This window comes from Oncorhynchus kisutch, linkage group LG8, assembly GCF_002021735.2.
Source record: "Oncorhynchus kisutch isolate 150728-3 linkage group LG8, Okis_V2, whole genome shotgun sequence".
Classification (NCBI taxonomy): Eukaryota; Metazoa; Chordata; class Actinopteri; order Salmoniformes; family Salmonidae; genus Oncorhynchus; species Oncorhynchus kisutch.
The window spans coordinates 77187231-77209201 of record NC_034181.2 but is presented as its reverse complement, the minus strand read 5'-3'; the positions used below and the strand labels follow the sequence as shown (position 1 = coordinate 77209201).

Below are 21971 nucleotides of genomic sequence, written 5' to 3'. Positions count from 1 at the left end.
CACTTGCACCACCTGTTCAGGAAGCCTCTGCTTTACAGCAGAAAGAGACTGCTATGGGCCATGGCATCAGCAGCACAATATTGTGTAGAGGACTGAGGGTCTTCACAATATTGTAAATAGAAAATGTGTAAATAGTTACCCTTGTTATTTGTTTATGTTTAATTATTATTATTTATTTATTTTATTTTAAAATATTTTTTATATATATTTTTGGGGGTTTGGGGGGGGGGGGGGGGGGTGTTAGAATAGCATTTATGTATTTTGTATATAGTTCTTTCCTTCAAAATGTATCACTGTACCAATTCGACCACTTGGGTACATTTGGGTACATTTGTGTGGGACACCTGGGTGACTTCATCCTCAATGTCATGTAGCTTGCTCATTTTTGAAGTTACCTGTCTAAAACTTTGCTCAGCTTTTGTTGCCATCTTATGTTCTTCATTCAAATCATCCGCAGCATCCTATCTGTACGTTTGGCTGTTCTTGGTCATTTGAAAGATGATGCAGCAACAATAAAAAACAGAAAACATATGTTTATTTCCTTGTATTTTCTTCTACCAGATCTATTGTGTGATATTCTCCTACATTCAATTCACATTTCCACAAAATTCAGCGTGTTTCCTTTCAAATGATACCAAGAAAATGCATATCCTTGCCGTGCGGTAGCAGAGAGCACAGTCTATAACTTGGGTGACTGGTGCCTTTGATTTTTTTTGGGGTCTTCCTCTGACACGCCTAGTATATAGGTCCTGAATGGCAGGAAGCTTGGCCCCAGTGATGTACTGGGCCGTTCGCACTACCCTCTGTAGCGCCTTACGGTCAGATGCCGAGCAGTTGCCATGCCAGGCGGTGATGCAACCGGTCAGGATGCTCTCGATGGTGCAGCTGTAGAACTTTTGGAGGATCTGGGGACCCATGCCAAATGTTTTCAGTCTCCTGAGGGGCAAAAGGTGTTGTCGTGCCCTCTTTGCGACTGTCTTGGTGTGTTTGGACCATGATAGTTAGTTGGTGATGTGGACACCAAGGAACTTAACTCTCGACCCGCTCCACTACAGTTTACACTTACAGTATTGTGTATTAGGTAAAAGGCTTCTGTAAACAAAAACACAAAATATTAAATGTTTTATATTGCAGCCCTTGCATTTAGTCTTTAACGTTCAGTCTTTTTAATAACTTTTAATAACTCTAAATGAGTCCATGAAAATGGGATTTGAAAGACAAGATGGGCTGAAGCTGTCCAAGAGCGCATTACGTTTCCCTCTCTGGCCACACAGAATGATTTTTGATATCACCAACCCTCTCTCTGACTACCGGCGACTGTGGTTCTATTTCTACACAGCATAACCAGCAGCTTTTGTCACATATAAAGCATGTGGCTTGTTGCGTTGTCACTTTTCTACACCAGTCCCCTCTGCTCCACTGTGTGTAGTCTTTATTCCTCTGTGTTGTCACTTTACTACACCAGTCCCCCTCTGCTCCACTGTGTGTAGTCTTTATTCCTCTGTGTTGTCACTTTTCTACACCAGTCCCCCTCTGCTCCACTGTGTGTAGTCTTTATTCCTCTGTGTTGTTGTGGCATGACGTTGTTGACTCTTTCAATAGGCATGTATGGGTAATAAAGAGGGAGATGAGCAACTCTCTGCTCTGCAGTTTGCACTGTGTGAACCGACGGGAGCTGTTGTCCTGCCCCAGGCCCTATTTGATGTAAACATGATGTAGGCTGTGAGGCTCCACTCTCATTTGATGTAATCAGGGTTAGTGTGCAGTGAGACGGCAGGGAGAGGGTGGTGGGAGAGAGGGGGAGATGTTTATTGTTCATTTTATATTGTTATTTCACTTGTATTTATGTTCTATTTCACTTGCTTTGACATTGTAACATATGTTTCCCATGCCAATAAAGCGCATTGAATTGAGAGAGAGCGAGAGAGAGAGAGAGGAAGGATGGAGAAAGGGGGAGAGAGGGGGGGGGTGGTAAAAAGGAGGAAATGGCCTTCAGCTTCAAGCAGAGGTGTGGGGAGGAAGAGAGGGATAGAAAAGGGGAAAGAGTCACTGAGCTTTGAGCAGACCTGCAGAACCATATACTGGCTGAGCATACAGTAGACGTTGCTCTGCTCTGCTCTGGTGTGTGTGTGCGTGTTGACCTTGTTTAAACAAACGGCCAAGCGGCTCTCTGGGCCCTGGTGTGCTGGGTACACAGCAGGGCTGTGTGTGTGTGTGGGCCCTAAGCCGTGTCAGAGCAGAGACGCCACTGAACGTCATGGCCCAGAAGCCGCCCATGACCTTGACCACCGTTGTTGCCGCTCCAACATATCTCTCTCTCTCTCTCTCACACTCGCACTAAGAGCTGTAGTTTACACCAGTGTGAGAATGCACTCATATACACACACTCATAGACACATGCACAGAGCCTTGCCATGGCAACACCAGAGAAACACAGGGAAACAACTTGACAGAGGCATGCGCCTAAAGAACGGGGTGTGTTACAGTAGAGAGGGAGGGAGAGGGTCAGAGCTGAAGGGGGTGTGGAGCGAGGGTAGAGGGAGGGAGAGGGTTGGAGCTGAAGGGGGTGTGGAGCGAGGGGAAAGGAGAGGGAGGGAGAGGGTCGGAGCTGAAGGGGGTGTGGAGCGAGGGGAGAGGAGAGGGAGGGAGGGTCGGAGCTGAAGGGGGTGAGGAGCGAGGGGAGGAGGGAGGGAGAGGGTCTGAGCTGAAGGGGGTGAGGAGCGAGGGGAGGAGGGAGGGAGAGAGTCGGAGCTGAAGGGGGTGAGGAGCGAGGGGAGGAGGGAGGGAGAGGGTCGGAGCTGAAGGGGGTGAGGAGCGAGGGAGAGGGTCGGAGCTGAAGGGGGTGAGGAGCGAGAGGAGGAGGGAGGGAGGGAGAGGGTCGGAGCTGAAGGGGGTGTGGAGCGAGGGGAGGAGGGAGGGAGGGTCGGAGCTGAAGGGGGGGATTTGGGAGGGAGGGAGGGAGGGAGGGGAGGAGGGAGGGAGGAAGAGGGTCGGAGCTGAAGGGGGTGAGGAGCGGGGGGAAAGGAGAGGGTCGGAGCTGAAGGGGGTGAGGAGCGAGGGGAAAGGAGGGCGAGGGAGGGTCGGAGCTGAAGGGGGTGAGGAGGGAGGGAGGAAGGGGAGGAGCGAGGGTAGGAGGGAGGGAGGGTCGGAGCTGAAGGGGGTGAGGAGCGAGGGGAAAGGAGAGGGTCGGAGCTGAAGGGGGTGAGGAGCGAGGGGAAAGGAGAGCGAGGGAGGGTCGGAGCTGAAAGGGGTGAGGAGGGAGGGAGGAAGGGGAGGAGCGAGGGTAGGAGGGAGGGAGGGTCGGAGCTGAAGGGGGTGTGGAGCGAGGGGAAAGGGGAGGGAGGAAGAGGGTCGGAGCTGAAGGGGGTGAGGAGCGAGGGGAAAGGAGAGGGTCGGAGCTGAAGGGGGTGAGGAGCGAGGGGAAAGGAGAGCGAGGGAGGGTCGGAGCTGAAGGGGGTGAAGAGGGAGGGAGGGAGGAAGGGGAGGAGCGAGGGTAGGAGGGAGGGAGGGAGGGTCGGAGCTGAAGGGGGTGTGGAGCGAGGGGAAAGGGGAGGGAGGGTCGGAGCTGAAGGGGGTGAGGAGCGAGGGGAAAGGAGAGCGAGGGAGGGTCGGAGCTGAAGGGGGTGAGGAGGGAGGGAGGAAGGGGAGGAGCGAGGGTAGGAGGGAGGGAGGGAGGGAGGGTCGGAGCTGAAGGGGGTGTGGAGCGAGGGGAAAGGTGAGGGAGGAAGAGGGTCGGAGCTGAAGGGGGTGAGGAGCGGGGGGAAAGGAGAGGGTCGGAGCTGAAGGGGGTGAGGAGCGAGGGGAAAGGAGAGCGAGGGAGGGTCGGAGCTGAAGGGGGTGAGGAGAGGGAGGGTCGGAGCTGAAGGGGGTGTGGAGCGAGGGAGGGAGGGTCGGAGCTGAAGGGGGTGTGGAGCGAGCGAGGGGAGGGAGGGAGGGTCGGAACTGAAGGGGGTGTGGAGCGAGGGGAGTGAGGGAGGGGGGGAGAGGGTCGGAGCTGAAGGGGGTGAGTGGCGGGGGGAAAGGAGAGGGTCGGAGCTGAAGGGGGTGAGGAGTGAGGGGAAAGGAGAGCGAGGGAGGGTCGGAGCTGAAGGGGGTGAGGAGCGAGGGGAGAGGAGAGGAGAGGGAGGGTCGGAGCTGAAGGGGGTGTGGAGCGAGGGAGGGAGGGTCGGAGCTGAAGGGGGTGTGGAGCGAGTGAGGGGAGGGAGGGAGGGTCGGAACTGAAGGGGGTGTGGAGCGAGGGGAGTGAGGGAGGGAGAGGGTCAGAGCTGAAGGGGGGGAGGGAGGGAGGGTCAGAGCTGAAGGGGGGAGGAGCGAGGGAAAGGGGAGGGAGGTAGAGGGTCGGAGCTGAAGGGGGTGTGGAGGAGAGGTGAGGAGCGAGGGAAAGGGGAGGGAGGTAGAGGGTCGGAGCTGAAGGGGGTGTGGAGGAGAGGTGAGGAGCGAGGGAAAGGGGAGGGAGGTAGAGGGTCAGAGCTGAAAGGGATGAGGAGGAGAGGTGAGGAGAAAGGGGAGGGTGGATTTAGGCATGGTGAAACATGCCGTTCTCACTGTGAAGTTTGGCGGGCTACGCTTCTGTTGGTGATACGGCGCCCAGCCCAGTCCCAGCCCAACCCAACCTAGCCCAGCCCAGCCCTATCCCCAGCCCATCCCTAACCCCAGCCCAAACCAACCTAGCCCCAGCCCAACCCAACCTAGCCCCAACCCAGCCCAGCCCTAGGCCCAGCCCAACCTAGCCCCAACCTAGCCCCAGCCCTAACCCCAGCCCTAGCCCCAGCCCCAGCCCCAGGCCAACCCAACCCAGCCCCGCCCAGCCCCAGCCCTAGCCCCAGGCCATCCCAGCCCAGCCCCAGCCCAACCCAACCCATCCCTCAACACTTTTCAAAGGCTGTTTTAAATTTCTCCTTGTTGCATGTCACCCTCTTCTCCCGGGCCCTGCCGGCCAGGCTGTTTTCTCTTCTAATACTGGATCAGTGGAACAGATGCCACAGAACCAAAATAAGCCTCTCTTTATTTAGACCTGAATCTGTAATGGTATCCAGCAGTTTTATATTTAGGTAACCTAGCAGGCAGCCTATGGTTGTGTTCCAAATGGCATTCTAGTCCCTACATAGCGACCTGCTTTCAACCATTTCCCTGGTAAAAAGTAGTGCAATTACTGCACTATGTATGGGATAGGGTGGCAGACATACATCCAGCAGCAGCAGTGCGGTGTGTGTCAGACATGTGACTGGTATTAATGTCAGCAGGTTTAATATGACTACTGACTGACGTGACCCATCAGATCTTATTGACCAGCTGGTCCCAGAGGATTTGAGGAGGTTACGAAAGTGCAGAGACCACCCTCCTGTGGTATTTCACACCAACCATGGATTTGGTGGGGGATGTGAGGTGAGGAATGTGAAACAAGCAGGCAGAGGGTGCGTGTTTGTGTGTCTGTGTATGTGTGTGTGCATGTGTCTACTCTGCCTGTGTGTGTGTGTGTGTGTCTACTCTGTGTGTGTGTGTGTGTGTCTACTCTGTGTGTGCGTGTGTCTACTCTGCCTGTGTCTACGTGTGTGTGTGTGTGTGTGTCTACTCTGTGTGTGTGTGTGTCTACTCTGTGTGTGTGTCTACTCTGCCTGTGTAAACATGTGTGTGTCTGCGTGTGTCTACTCTGCCTGTGTGTGTGTGTGTGTGTGTGTGTGTGTGTGTGTGTGTGTGTGTGTGTATCTGCGTGTGTCTAGTCTGCCTGTGTCTAGTCTGCCTGTGTCTACATTTGTGTGTATCTGCGTGTGTCTACTCTGCCTGTGTCTACGTGTGTGTGTGTGTGTCTGCATGTGTCTACTCTGCCTGTGTCTACATGTGTGTCTGAATGTGTCTACTCTGCCTGTGTCTACATGTGTGTGTATCTGCGTGTGTCTAGTCTGCCTGTGTCTACATGTGTGTGTGTGTGTGTGTCTGCGTGTGTCTACTCTGCCTGTGTCTACGTGTGTGTGTGTGTGTGTGTCTGCGTGTGTCTACTCTGCCTGTGTCTACGTGTGTGTGTGTGTGTCTGCCTGTGTCTACGTGTGTGTGTGTGTCTACGTGTGTGTGTCTACTCTGCCTGTGTCTACGTGTGTGTGTGTGTGTCTACTCTGCTTGTGTGTGTGTGTGTGTGTGTGTGTGTGTCTACTCTGTGTGTGTGTGTGTGTGTCTACTCTGTGTGTGTGTGTGTGTGTCTACTCTGTGTGTGCGTGTGTCTACTCTGCCTGTGTCTACGTGTGTGTGTGTGTCTACTCTGTGTGTGTGTCTACTCTGTGTGTGTGTCTACTCTGCCTGTGTCTACATGTGTGTGTCTGCGTGTGTCTACTCTGCCTGTGTGTGTGTGTGTGTGTATCTGCGTGTGTCTAGTCTGCCTGTGTCTAGTCTGCCTGTGTCTACATGTGTGTGTATCTGCGTGTGTCTACTCTGCCTGTGTCTACGTGTGTGTGTGTGTGTGTGTGTGTGTGTGTGTGTGTGTGTGTGTGTGTGTCTGCATGTGTCTACTCTGCCTGTGTCTACATGTGTGTCTGAATGTGTCTACTCTGCCTGTGTCTACATGTGTGTGTATCTGCGTGTGTCTAGTCTGCCTGTGTCTACGTGTGTGTGTGTCTGCGTGTGTCTACGTGTGTGTGTGTGTCTGCATGTGTCTACTCTGCCTGTGTCTACGTGTGTGTGTGTGTCTTCGTGTGTCTACATGTGTGTCTGAATGTGTCTACTCTGCCTGTGTCTACGTGTGTGTGTGTGTCTACTCTGCCTGTGTCTGCGTGTGTGTGTGTGTCTGCGTGTGTCTACTCTGCCTGTGTCTGCGTGTGTCTACTCTGCCTGTGTCTGCGTGTGTCTACTCTGCCTGTGTCTACGTGTGTGGGTCTGCGTGTGTCTACTCTGCCTGTGTCTACGTGTGTGTGTCTACTCTGCCTGTGTCTACGTGTGTGTGTCTACTCTGCCTGTGTCTACGTGTGTGTGTCTACTCTGCCTGTGTCTACGTGTGTGTGTGTGTGTCTACTCTGCCTGTGTCTACGTGTGTGTGTGTGTGTCTACTCTGCTTGTGTGTGTGTGTGTGTGTGTGTGTCTACTCTGTGTGTGTGTGTGTGTCTACTCTGTGTGTGTGTCTACTCTGTGTGTGCGTGTGTCTACTCTGCCTGTGTCTACGTGTGTGTGTGTGTCTACTCTGTGTGTGTGTCTACTCTGTGTGTGTGTCTACTCTGCCTGTGTCTACATGTGTGTGTCTGCGTGTGTCTACTCTGCCTGTGTGTGTGTGTGTGTGTGTGTGTATCTGCGTGTGTCTAGTCTGCCTGTGTCTAGTCTGCCTGTGTCTACATGTGTGTGTATCTGCGTGTGTCTACTCTGCCTGTGTCTACGTGTGTGTGTGTGTGTGTGTGTGTGTGTGTCTGCATGTGTCTACTCTGCCTGTGTCTACATGTGTGTCTGAATGTGTCTACTCTGCCTGTGTCTACATGTGTGTGTATCTGCGTGTGTCTAGTCTGCCTGTGTCTACGTGTGTGTGTGTGTGTGTGTGTGTGTGTCTGCGTGTGTCTACTCTGCCTGTGTCTACGTGTGTGTGTGTGTGTGTGTCTGCGTGTGTCTACGTGTGTGTGTGTGTGTGTGTGTGTGTCTGCATGTGTCTACTCTGCCTGTGTCTACGTGTGTGTGTGTGTGTCTGCGTGTGTCTACATGTGTGTCTGAATGTGTCTACTCTGCCTGTGTCTACGTGTGTGTGTGTGTCTACTCTGCCTGTGTGTGTGTCTGTGTGTGTCTACTCTGCCTGTGTCTGCGTGTGTGTGTGTGTCTGCGTGTGTCTACTCTGCCTGTGTCTGCGTGTGTGTGTGTGTCTGCGTGTGTCTACTCTGCCTGTGTCTACGTGTGTGTGTGTCTGCGTGTGTCTACTCTGCCTGTGTCTACGTGTGTGGGTCTGCGTGTGTCTACTCTGCCTGTGTCTACGTGTGTGTGTCTACTCTGCCTGTGTCTACGTGTGTGTGTCTACTCTGCCTGTGTCTACGTGTGTGTGTCTACTCTGCCTGTGTCTACGTGTGTGTGTCTACTCTGCCTGTGTCTACGTGTGTGTGTCTACTCTGCCTGTGTCTACGTGTGTGGGTCTGCGTGTGTCTACTCTGCCTGTGTCTACGTGTGTGTGTCTACTCTGCCTGTGTCTACGTGTGTGTGTCTACTCTGCCTGTGTCTACGTGTGTGTGTCTACTCTGCCTGTGTCTACTTGTGTGTGTGTGTCTGTATTTTTTGTTTATTTGCCCTCGCATGTGTTATGTTTACATAACACTTTACACATTACAGTATTTGGAAAGGTGTATGTTGGGACTGAAAAACGAAAATTGGAAGTAGTTTTAAATGTCAGAGGTTGTTAAATTAGCCATCTCTGTCTTCTGTTTCTGTTCTGTTTAACCGTGTGGTGTTGACTCACTGGGAGTGCTGATGCAGGGCTTTTTCTACTTTACAGTCAGGCCCTAATCAGTTTTACCTGACGTATTATTTCATTTGGAGCCACATCTGCTGAGTGTGTTTGATAACATGATGGCTTGCTACCAGACCTGGGCCTCGTGTTATAGACTAGAGACCGAGAAAGGCCTTGGTGTAGTGGGTCTTTACAGAAACTTCTACTCCAGACCTGGGCCTCGTGTTATAGACTAGAGACTGAGAGAGGCCTTGGTGTAGTGGGTCTTTACAGAAACCTCTACTCCAGACCTGGGCCTCGTGTAATAGACTAGAGACTGAGAGAGGCCTTGGTGTAGTAGGTCTTTACAGAAACCTCTACTCCAGACCTGGGCCTCGTGTAATAGACTAGAGACTGAGAGAGGCCTTGGTGTAGTAGGTCTTTACAGAAACCTCTACTCCAGACCTGGGCCTCGTGTAATAGACTAGAGACTGAGAGAGGCCTTGGTGTAGTAGGTCTTTACAGAAACTTCTACTCCAGACCTGGGCCTCGTGTTATAGACTAGAGACTGAGAGAGGCCTTGGTGTAGTAGGTCTTTACAGAAACTTCTACTCCAGACCTGGGCCTCGTGTTATAGACTAGAGACTGAGAGATGCCTTGGTGTAGTGGGTCTTTACAGAAACCTCTACTCCAGACCTGGGCCTCGTGTTATAGACTAGAGACTGAGAGAGGCCTTGGTGTAGTAGGTCTTTACAGAAACCTCTACTCCAGACCTGGGCCTCGTGTTATAGACTAGAGACTGAGAGAGGCCTTGGTGTAGTAGGTCTTTACAGAAACTCCAGGATGAACTCCAGGTGTTCAAAGTATTTTATGTGAACAGAGTATTTTGTTTAGAGACGTGAAAAGTACCTCAGTACCAAACATGGTTTCACAAAACAATAACTATACTTGATTTCTGACCACGTTTTGTGCTGTAGTGCTCGTCACGTCCCTTCCTCTCTCTCTCACGTCCCTTCCTCTCTCTCTCACGTCCCTTCCTCTCTCTCTCACGTCCCTTCCTCTCTCTCTCTCTCTCTCTTTCACCCCCCCGCGCTCTCACAGTTTCACACCCACACAGAAACAGAAAGTCGCTATATGGTGTCTGGAACACACATGGTGTGCTGTGAATAAACATTACAAACTCACAGATTTACACGCACACAGTCTGACTGACTGACTGACTGACTGTCAGTCAGTCAGTCAGTCAGTCAGTCAGTCAGTCAGTCAGTCAGTCAGTCAGTCAGTCAGTCAGTCAGTCAGTCAGTCAGTCAGTCAGTCAGTCAGTCAGTCAGTCAGTCAGTAATCACTTCCATAGTCCGCTTGCCATATCTATACTAGTAATAACAGACTGTAAAGCACCTCAGAAAGCCATGCCTAATGACTTTGAGCTTTTTGAAAGTAGACTTAAGGTTTTGTTTACGATCACAGGTAATTGTAATGATAATTATCACTAGTTAGCTAGACACATGCAGACACACACACACATTGATGTATTTCATGTTGATGGGGTTCTCTAGGGATTGAGGATGACTCTATAATAGGGGGATATTATACAGGAAGTAATGTTGATCGTATAAACAACTTTCAGCACATCTAAATATATTCAATTGCCAAAATGAAGACAAGCTTTTTTGACATTTGGAGTTGCAGTCAGAGTCTGCACTTCCATTGTCTCAGAGATTCGTTGCACTCTATTTCTTACGAGACTTTACCTTTCTGCTCGACTCACCTGGTACCCTACAAAGACTAACCCTGTAGGGACAATATTAATAGCACTATAACAGCTGTGTTCATGTATTCAGGTAGGGTTAAATCAATGCTAGTTCTCCTATTTGCAGATCTAAGAGACCATTATAGTGCACCTCTCTTCCTCTGTTTAAAAGCTCTGATGGACTAATCCATTACTAGGCTGAACTGTTCACCAACCCTGTCCGCTCAGCTGGGTGCCAATGTGTTGTGGATGCAACAGGCCCTATCCCTGACTCTGGCCTTGTTTCAACGGGCGAAATGGCACCGCCTCTGAGGCTGATCGCCCGAAGTGTGTGTGTGTGTGTGTGTGTGTGTGTCACAGTGTGAGACAAGGATGTGACCTCGCACGCTTCGCCCCGGCCATCCAAAAGCTTCTTAGCGTAGTCAGGGAGGAGTCAGATTGTCTCCTAGGTATCAGCCTGTAGCCCGTAGGTCCAACAGGAGCAGGCTTAGAGGGCACACACACTTCCAAGACATCCAGCTAGGAATGACTTTAGGGGGCTCTCCCTGTCACTTTAAGTTCTATCCTAAGCCTGTGTGTGCCCCTCTGCCAGGTGCTCTTTACTCCATTGTTCTAATGCATGCAATATCAAAATGCTTTGGTTTTTGTTCTTTAAAGCAGTAGCTGCATTTGATTAGTAAGCACCTAGTACTTCAGCATGAACAATGCATTGCAGAACTGGAAATTCTAACTGAGACAAATTGTCCAGTACAATTGGAAGTAGGCCTACTGCTCAGCTGTAATGTGTCTGCCGTGTGTTGAAAGGTTAAGAATCAAGAATGAAGTCCAAATGGAACAGAACAGGTCTAATCACCCATACTGTAAAGGTCTCCATGTGTTGCTGGTGCTTTCCTAGATGTACCTGCCTGTATAAATAGGCGGAGCTGCAAAGCAGAGAGGAGAGTGACCTAACCTGGTTGAGTTGAGCCTGGCAGGGCTGCATTGGGCAGCTGCTGGGCCTGCTTTTAAATTTTTTTTGCCATCCACCCTGAAGATGAATTAACCAGCCAGACCAGACCAGCCAGGCCTTGTAACCTGTAACTAGGCCTATGAGGAGCCAGGTCATCATAAACCCTGCCTCCTTTCTCTCTCACACACACACACACACACACACACACACACACACACACACACACACACACACACACACACACACACACACACACACACACAGAGGTTTGAGGTCAGGGAGAGGGGGTAGGCTGGGTTCACTGCGTTAACAAAGCCCCTGACCAGCATCGTCTTGCAAGACTGTGTCCCGGCTACCTCACCTCCCTACCCCTATTCAGAACACTGAGGCTATATGCTCCTTAGAACCCTGCTCCCGTCTTCAGCGTTATAGTAGTAGAGGTGTAGAGGTCTTTACCACCCTGTATGATACCCAGGGGACTCATCTTCTCTCAAAGACCACTAAACATAACACATCGTTTCCACTGACTCTGTCTGACCCCAACAGGCCCCAACAGGCCCCCATACCTCTATTCTGACCCCGCTGGGTCCCAGCTATGTGTTTTAGTCAGAGAGAAAATAGTCTGAAAATTCAATAAAAAACAATGGAGTGGCTGATAGGATGTCTCCCCCCTAAGTGAGCACACACCACCACAGTCAAGCTTTCAGTCGGAGCTGGAAAGGAAAAGGATGTCCAATAATTGGTTTCAGAGAAAGTAAATATTTTGAAACCTAGCGGCATGTGATTTTTGGTGGTTGGTGTTTTTCTCAGGTACACTTGTACACACCATCATTTCACTGTTTTGGCTGCTGTTGGTCTGTGGACTGCATAACTCCCACCCTCAAACCCCCCTCCTTTCTTTTCTCTTTTTTTCTCCTTCCACACCTAACCTTTTTCTCTCTTTCCCCAAACGGTAACGCCGGTGTGTGACGCAGGGGTAACCCTCCAGCTGCAGTGGAGCCAGGGGTTGGATGTGGCTTGGCTGGGTCGGGGAGGTGGGTACGGGGGGGTGGTGGGTGGTGGGTGGAAGTTGTGGTAGAGGGGGTGCCATCCTGCAGTCACGGCCCCTGCCAAGCACAACATTCCTAACAGTAGTGGGATTGTGTTGTCGGTGTTTTCTCTGTCCCTCTGAGGAGTGGATGGAGGGGAGGGCCTCTCACCTGCATGGCAGGCTGATGGCCATTTTGGCTCCTGAAAGAGCCAAGAAGGAGAGAGCAGCTGCACAGGCTGCCCAGGACTCAGGCCAGCTGGCACTGGCACCACAGCTGGATCAGGGTCATGGGCGTTGGTTGGCAATTTCACTGACCGGTTTAGTCTAGAACCCAAAACCGCAGCTTCACCAATAAAAGGTTCTTTAAAAGGTGCACGATAGACCACACAGAATGAGTTGAAGATCATATACGTGGTGACTTGTTTTTCCAAGTTTGCACTCCATTCAGTAAAGTTGTAGCCATTTTGTTTCCGGTACTGTGGTGCACCAAAGAATGTCTTTCAAGATTTTTTTTCACTCCCTTTCCATTTCCATGTTCTTTCTCCTTTCTCTCTCGTGTTTTGAAAACGTGTCTCCTCGTTTTTTGCTTGGTCTTTTTGGGTAGCTCCGACCTGTTGGGGGTTTGTCTCGGAAAATACTGGGCTATGGTCTTAGATGGTGGTTCCTCTGCAGAAGGGATTTTGGAGGTAACTGCACATGCGGATTGTGATCCCTGTTAAAACAGAGAGTAGACAAATGGGAAATTATGAGGGTCTTTAGTTAGAGGAAGAGAACGTGTTTACGCGTGTGTGTGTGTGCGTGCGTGTGCGTGCGTGTCTGTGCCTGTGTGTGTGCCTGTGTGTGTGTTGACCTGGTTGGAGGCCAAGTAGAGGGATCCAGATGAATCTCCAGAGATCCTGCCAGAAATTCCTGACTGACTGGGGTTTTTACTTGAATGTTTGAAGCTGGCTAGACTCCCTCCAGAAAAGAGAGAAGTGGGCATTGGGAAGTAAAGGAAATGTGCAGATTGTCCTGGAAGTGCGATGCTCATATGGACTCTATCTACATACTCATGTTTTTTTGGGGGGGTGTTTTCTCCCCCCTTCCCTCCATATCTCTGCCTTGTCTCAGCTGATGGGCTACAACGAGAAGCCTGTCAACCTACAGATGTTCATCGGCACGGCAGACGACCGCTACCTCAGACCTCACGCCTTCTACCAGGTGCATCGGATCACTGGGAAAACGGTGGCCACCGCCAGCCAGGAGATCATCATCTCCAGCACCAAAGTTCTCGAGATTCCTCTGCTTCCCGAAAACAATATGTCTGCCAGGTGGGTGTCATGGTCGCTCAAGGATTACATTACTCAGTTGAATTATGAGTGCTACCTCCTAGCACAGAGGAAGACCTTGAAAGTGTAAAAATAACAGTTTATGATCAAACAGGATCGTAATATCCACAGACAGACACACATACATACATACATACATACACACGGTAGGGATTTTATTTGTCTTAATTCAAACCAGCAGGAGGGTTAAGTTCAGCAGGAAAATATGAGAATTTCCCTCCAAGCAGAATATGCTTTCAATATACTTTATTCCCTTATTTAGGGATCTACATTGACCAAAGTATATATTTTGGCTTTTATTTCAAAGGCTCTGGTTTTCCAAGATGTTTTGTCTTAGATTTGGTGTTTCCCTCATAGCTGTAGCATTAATAAATCATATTTACTGCATTTACACTTTGTAATTTGACTCAGATATGTTTTCACAATATGATGGCAAAGGTTTATTATGGAATTCATTCAGCCTTTCATTCAGCCTAATAAATTGCTTAATTGATACCCAATCGGGGGGTGTTGCTTAGCTCCCCTCCCTATCTCTCTTGCAGTATTGACTGTGCTGGCATCCTGAAGCTGCGGAACTCAGACATTGAGCTGCGGAAGGGGGAGACTGATATCGGGCGGAAGAACACGCGCGTGCGAGTGGTGTTTCGTGTTCACATTCCCCAGCCCAATGGGAAGGTTCTCTCTCTACAGGCTGCATCCATCCCCGTGGAGTGTTGTGAGTATCCAGATCCTGTTCAGATGCGCACACACACACACACACACACACACACATACACACATACATACATACATACAGCCCTTTTCTCTCTCTTTACTGCCCCCCCCCCACTCATCTCTTTTCTCTGTCTCTCTCTCTCATATGTACATTGCTGCCTATGTAAACCCCTTTCCTCTCCTCTCTATCCTCCCAGCCCAGCGTTCGGCCCAGGAGCTTCCCCAGGTAGAGAAGGCCAGTCTGACTGGCTGTCTGGTCAGCGGGAGAGAGGAGATGGTCATCACAGGATCCAACTTCTTCCCTGAATCAAAGGTCATATTCCTGGAGAAGGGCCCTGGTAAGAGACTTGTACACACAGGGGGGAGATCCTTAGGGACATCCTTGCTGAGGAATGGGATTGTTTTTCTTGATTATTTGTATTATATTGTATTTGACTTTATTTAGTAAATTGTGTATACAGTATGCAGGGCTCCCTTGTAAAAGGGATGTTGGTCTCTATGGTGTCTCCCTTTATTTAGTAAATTGTGTATACAGTATGCAGGGCTCCCTTGTAAAAGGGATGTTGGTCTCTATGGTGTCTCCCTTTCTAAAATAAAAGTCAAATAAAATATTGTTGACCCACAAGATGACTCTTAATTCACATGGTCGAACCGTCCAACGCATCAGGAGAGATTATTTTTTAGTTTGTCCTCTTGCTACAATGGTTTTATATGAGATACAGTTGAAGTCGGAAGTTTACATACACTTAATGACACTTAGTCATTAAAACTCGTTTTTCAACCACTCCACAAATTTCTTGTCAACAAACTATAGTTTTGGCAAGTCTGTTGTGTCATGCACAAAGTAGATGTCCTAAGTAATTTTTCCAACAATTGTTTACAGACAGATTATTTCACTTATAATTTGCTGTATCACAATTCCAGTGGGTCAGAAGTTTACATACACTAAGTTGACTGTGCCTTTAAACAGCTTGCTAAATTCCAGAAAATTATGTTATGGCTTTAGAAGCTTCTGATAGGCTAATTGACATAATTTGAGTCAATTGGAGGATTACCTGTGGATGTATTTCAAGGCCTACCTTCAAACTCCGTGCCTCTTTGCTTGACATCATGGGCAAATAAAAATAAATCAGCAAAATAATTGTAGACCTCCACAAGTCTGGTTCATCCTTGGGAGCAATTTCCAAATGCCTGAAGGTACCACGTTCATCTGTACAAACAATAGTACCTAAGTATAAACACCATGGGACCATGCAGCTGTCATACCGCTCAAGAAGGAGACGTGTTTTGTATCCTAGAGATGAACGTACTTTGTTGTGAAAAGTGCAAATCAATCCCAGAACAACAGCAAAGGACCTTGTGGAGGAAACGGGTACAAAAGTATCTATATCCACAGTAAAATGAGTCCTATATCGACATAACCTGAAAGGCCACTCAGCAAGGAAGAAGCCACTGCTCCAAAACCGCCACAAATAAGCCAGACTACGGTTTGCAACTGCACATGGGGACAAAGATTGTACTTTTTGGAGAAATGTCCTCTGGTCTGATGAAACAAAAATAGAACTGTTTGGCCATAATGACCATCGTTATGTTTGAAGGAAAAGGGAGAGGCTTGCAAGCCAAAGAACACCATCCCAACTGTGAAGCACGGGGGTGGCAGCATCATGTTGTGGGGGTGCTTTGCTGCAGGAGGGACTGGTGCACTTCACCAAATAGATGGCATCATGAGGAGGGAAATTAGGTGGATATGTTGAAGCAACATCTCAAGACATCAGTCAGGAAGTTAAAGCTTGGTCGCAAATGTGTTTTCCAAATGGACAATGACCCCAAGTATACTTCCAAAGTTGTGGTGAAAATGGCTTAAGGACAACAAAGTCAAGGTATTGGAGTGGCCATCACAAAGCCCTGACCTCAATCCCATAGAAAATTTGTGGGCAGAACTGAAGAAGCGTATGCGAGCAAGGATGCCTACAAACCTGACTCAGTTACACCAGCTCTGTCAGGAGGAATGGGCCACAATTCACCCACCTTATTGTGGGAAGCTTGTGGAAGGCAACTCAAAATGTTTGACCCAAGTTAAACAATTTAAAAGCAATGCTACCAAATACTAATTGAGTGTATGTAAACTTCTGACCCACTGGGAATGTGATGAAAGAAATAATAGCTGAAATAAAAAAAACTCTATTATTCTGACATTTCACATTCTTAAAACAAAGTGGCAATCCTAACTGACCTAAGACAGGGAATTTTTACACGGATTAAATGTCAGGAATTGTGAAAAACTGAGTTTAAATGTATTTGGCTAAGGTGTATGTAAACTTCCGACTCCAAGTGTATATAATACTGTTTGGTTCATCCAAATTAAACACCTTAGAATATCCACAGTAGCAAATACTCTGTAGTTTGGATCCAGCGAGTTGATCCAAGATCTGGATTGCTTTAGGTACTGTACTTCCAGCTTAACTAAAATCAAATCAAAATGTATTGGTCACATACACATGGTTAGCAGATGCTATTGCGAGTGTAGCGAAATGCTTGTGCTTCTAGTTCCGACCATGCAGTAATATCTAACAAGTAATCTATCAATTTCACAACAACTACCTTATACACACAAGTGTAAAGGAATGAATAAGAATATGTACATATAAATATATGGATGAGCGATGGCCGAACGGCATAGGCAAGATGCAGTAGATGGTATAGAGTACAGCATATACATATGAGATGAGTAATGTAGGGTATGTAAACATTATATAAAGTGGCATTGTTTAAAGTGACTAGTGATACATTTATTACATCCCGTTTTTAATTATTAAAGTGGCAAGAGATTTGAGTCAGTATGTTGGCAGCAGCCACTCAATGTTAGTGATGGCTGTTTAACAGTCTGGTGGCCTTGAGATAGATGCTGTTTTTCAGTCTCTCTGTCCCAGCTTTGATGCACATGCACTGACCTCGCCTTCTGGATGATAGTGGGGTGAACATGCAGTGGCTCGGGTGGTTGTTGTCCTTGATGATCGTTATGGCCTTCCTGTGTCATCGGGTGGTGTAGGTGTCCTGGAGGGCAGGTAGGTTGCCCACGGTGATGCGTTGTGCAGACCTCACTACCCTCTGAAGAGTCTTACGGTTGTGGGTGGAGCAGTTGCTGTACCAGGTGGTGATACAGCCTGACAGGATGCTCTCGACTGTGCATCTGTAAAAGTTTGTGTGTTTTTGGTGACAAGACACATTTCTTCAGCCTCCTGAGGAGGCGCTGTTGCAACAACTTAACCATTGTTGTGTAGAAAACAGCTGGAGTGTAAGGACCCTTCTCAACATCCTCTAGACAGAACGTCACCATCACCAATCATCTCTTTCAACACAGAGATCAAACAGGTTCCAATAGCTGATTTACTGACTGCGGAGGAAGAGTCAGACCCAACTAGATAGAAACACCTGGAAAAAGAACAGTCCCATGCCTCCTACAGCCCTGGGGTGCGTTCCACACCATGCTGCTATCCCGCCCATTAGCACTGCTCTACTATTTAAAGCACATGTCTTTTTCTGTCATCCATGGAACGTTACTACTGAGTTATGAGTTATAATACACACAAAGCTCAAGAGCAAGAGCCACTAAAAATGGATCTCAGTCTCTTTTTCTGATCGTATCTGTCCGTCCCAAGAGATCAATGGGTAGCATATCTAGACTGACACACAGGTTATCACACACTCACACAGTACAATCTACTGCTTACACCTGACTCCTCAGTCTCTCTCTAGTCCTTATCAGTGTTAATATTTAGCCCTGCCTTGACCTGTTTAGTGTATTAACTTAAGAAGAGAGAGTCTCTGAGTGTGGTCGGTTCTTCTGCTCATACTGTACCTCTTCATTAATCGTTTGGGTTGAACTTAACTTACTACAACCCACTATTTAGACTCTCCCTCCTTTAACTCTTTCAATAATAAAACACAAGTATGGGCGGGCTCCAGGGTGGAAACTGTGAAAGGGTGACAGCGTTCTGTGAACCAGTCCCTGCCTGCCCACCATAGCTTTGTGAAAGAGGCCAAACTGAATCAAGTTCAAACACGGAGGAGAGTCAAGGGGGCTGTTACTTATTGACTAAGATACATTATTTTGAGAAATTGAGTGGAAACCTTTACCCTAGGAGTGGAGTGGAGGAAACTTGGGCCCTGCAGACATGATGTGTCTCATCATGGGGGGAAAGAGAGAGATAATTTATGATCTGGTTTGTGTAAATTGTCCCTCATCAAGGCTAATCCAGACGCTTATTGCAGAACATGCCTAATTGGAGGGAGCGGATGGAGGGATGGAATAAAGAGCGGAGAGGAAAAGAGTAGTAATGACAGAGTTTTCCACCTCCTCCTCCTTCCATAAACAGAGTACAACAGTGGAATCACGTTGAGTGTGAAAGACAAGTTTATTGTGGTTATTTAGTTAATGTATAGTCAGTGTTACCTGTAGGGTGGGGACTTCATGCGGGGGTTGGTGGATGGGGTCTTCCTGGGGGGGTAGGATAGGAACTTTATGCGGGGGGTAGGGTGAGGGCTTCATGCGGGGGGGGGGTAGGATGGGGTCTTCTTGGAGGGATAGGGTGGGGTCTTCCTGGGGGGATAGGATGGGGTCTTCCTGTGGGGGATAGGATGGGGTCTTCCTGGGGCATACATACAAATAAATGCAGTGGTGGCATGCCGCTCCTAAATGCACAGAGGAAGAGAGGAGGGTTGGGTAACAGGAATCCCTAGCTCCAGGCACCAATTGATGACAAGTTCTACATTACAGTTTATGGAATCTCTACTGGACTCTCTACTGGACTTGTTCAATTCCCATTTTTAAAGATGATAAAAGTCACTTTGAATAGAAACGTTTGCTAAATGACCATATTATGTTTTTATTACAAGCAGTAATTGAGGTCTTTTAGTGAGTTGGTTGTGTGTCCATCCAGTTTACCAGTTCTTTGTTGGTTGCACTGCAGATAGGGGAGGAGTGAGAGAGGTAGTTGAGGAAGGGGAGCCATAATGATGCAGGCAGGCGACTCTGGTCCATCTGGCTACAGCAGGTCTGTCAGTGTGAGGTCTGGTCTTTGGCTCGTTCGCTCATCACCTCCTAATGCTAGGAAAAGCAGACAGGTCCTTTCCCTCTGTCCAGATGAAACAGGATCACATCCATTGGCTTCATGCTGACTTCTATCACTGTATTACCTGCTCTGGGGGAGGGAGGGAGCAGTTTGGCTCAGAGGAAGGGGAATATGAAAGTGCATTATTATTATTATTCTGAGGGAAAAAACATATTATTTGACCAGAGTGAACCTCATCAAACAGGAAAAGGACCCGTAGATGGAATGACTGACTCTACTGACGGAATATTTTGGCCTACTGACTCTACTGTCTTACTGACTGACTGTACTGTACTGACTCTACTGGCTTACTGACTCTACTGTACTCACTATACTGGCTCTACTGGCTTACTGGCTCTACTGTACTGTACTCACTATACTGGCTCTACTGTACTGTACTCACTATACTGGCTCTACTGTACTGTACTCACTGTACTGTACTCACTATACTGGCTCTACTGTACTGTACTCACTGTACTGTACTCACTATACTGGCTCTACTGTACTGTACTCACTATACTGGCTTACTGGCTCTACTGGCTTACTGACTGACTACCCTACTGACTCTACTGGCTTACTGACTCTACTGGCTTACTGACTGACTGTACTGTGCTGACTATACTGACTCTACTGGCTTACTGGCTTACTGACTGACTGTACTCTACTGACTATACTGGCTTACTGGCTGACTGTACTCTACTGACTACTGGCTTACTGACTCTACTGTACTGTACTCACTGGCTCTACTGTACTGTACTCACTATACTGGCTCTACTGGCTTACTGGCTCTACTGTACTGTACTCACTATACTGGCTGTACTGTACTCACTATACTGGCTCTACTGGCTTACTGACCCTATTGTACTGTACTCAATATACTGGCTCTATTGGATTACTGGCTCTACTGTACTGTACTCACTATACTGGCTCTACTGGCTTACTGACTCTACTGTACTCACTATACTGGCTCTACTGTACTCACTATACTGGCTCTACTGTACTGTACTCACTATACTGGCTCTACTGTACTCACTATACTGGCTCTACTGTACTGTACTCACTATACTGGCTCTACTGTCTTACTGACTGACTACCCTACTGACTACTGGCTTACTGACTCTACTGACTGTACTGTACTGTACTGGCTTACTGACTGACTGTACTGTACTGACTCTACTGGCTTACTGACTGACTGTACTCTACTGACTCTACTGGCTTACTGACTGTACTGTACTGACTCTACTGGCTTACTGACTGACTGTATTCTACTGGCTTACTGACTGACTACTGTACTGACTATACTGGTGTACTGGCTTACTGACTGACTGTACTCTACTGACTACTGGCTTACTGACTCTACTGTACTGTTCTCACTATACTGACTCTACTGGCTTACTGACTCTACTGGCTTACTGACTGACTGACTGTACTGACTACTGACTCTACTGGCTTACTGACTGACTGTACTGTACTGACTATACTGGCTTACTGACTCTACTGTCCTGTACTCACTATACTGGCTCTACTGGCTTACTGACTGTACTCTACTGGCTTACTGACTCTACTGGCTTACTGACTGACTGTACTCTACTGACTCTACTGGCTTACTGACTCTACTGTACTCACTATACTGGCTCTACTGGCTTACTGACTGACTGTACTCTACTGACTGTACTGGCTTACTGACTCTACTGGCTTACTGACTGACTGTACTCTACTGGCTTACTGACTTACTGTACTGACTACTGGCTTACTGACTGACTGTACTGTACTGACTACTGACTCTACTGGCTTACTGACTGACTGTACTGTACTGACTACTGGCTTACTGACTGTACTCTACTGGCTTACTGACTGACTGTACTGTACTGACTCTACTGGCTTACTGACTGACTGTACTCTACTGACCCTACTGGTTAAATGACTCTACTGGCTTACTGACTGACTACTCTACTGACTCTACTGGGTTACTGACTCTACTGGCTTGCTGACTGACTCTACTGTACTGACTCTACTGGCTTACTGACTGACTGTACTCTACTGACTCTACTGGCTTACTGACTGACTGTACCCTACTGGATTACTGACTGACTGTACTGTACTGACTACTGGCTTACGGACTGACTGTACTGTACTGACTATACTGGCTTACTGACTGTACTCTACTGGCTTACTGACTGACTGTACTGTACTGACAACTGGCTTACTGACTGACTGTACTCTACTGGCTTACTGACTGACTGTACTCTACTGGCTTACTGACTGACTGTACTCTACTGGCTTACTGACTCTACTGGCTTACTGACTGACTGTACTCTACTGACTCTACTGGTTGAATGACTCTACTGCTTGCTGACTTACTGTACTGACTCTACTGACTGACTGTACTCTACTGGCTCTACTGACTTACTGTACTCTACTGGCTTGCTGACTGCCTACTCTACTGACTCTACTGGCTTACTGACTCTACTGGCTTACTGACTGACTGTACTGTGCTGACTATACTGACTCTACTGGCTTACTGGCTTACTGACTGACTGTACTCTACTGACTATACTGGCTTACTGGCTGACTGTACTCTACTGACTCTACTGGCTTACTGACTCTACTGTACTGTACTCACTGGCTCTACTGTACTGTACTCACTATACTGGCTCTACTGGCTTACTGGCTGTACTGTACTCACTATACTGGCTGTACTGTACTCAC

The 21971-nt window shown here is 48.2% G+C and overlaps 1 protein-coding gene across 3 annotated transcripts in view; it reads left to right on the top strand.

Moving 5' to 3' along the window:
• The window catches only part of LOC109886099 (nuclear factor of activated T-cells, cytoplasmic 3), an 88044-nt gene that overhangs the window by 40408 nt on the left and 25665 nt on the right, over positions 1–21971 (top strand). For 2 of the 3 annotated variants that reach the window (XM_031831257.1, XM_031831260.1), the window contains exons 4-6: positions 13220–13419; positions 13956–14152; positions 14349–14489. In XM_031831257.1, coding sequence (XP_031687117.1) covers positions 13220–13419; positions 13956–14152; positions 14349–14489 — 538 coding nt within the window. The remainder of the gene's footprint in view (positions 1–13219; positions 13420–13955; positions 14153–14348; positions 14490–21971) is intronic. The other variant, XM_031831258.1, reaches the window with a different exon arrangement.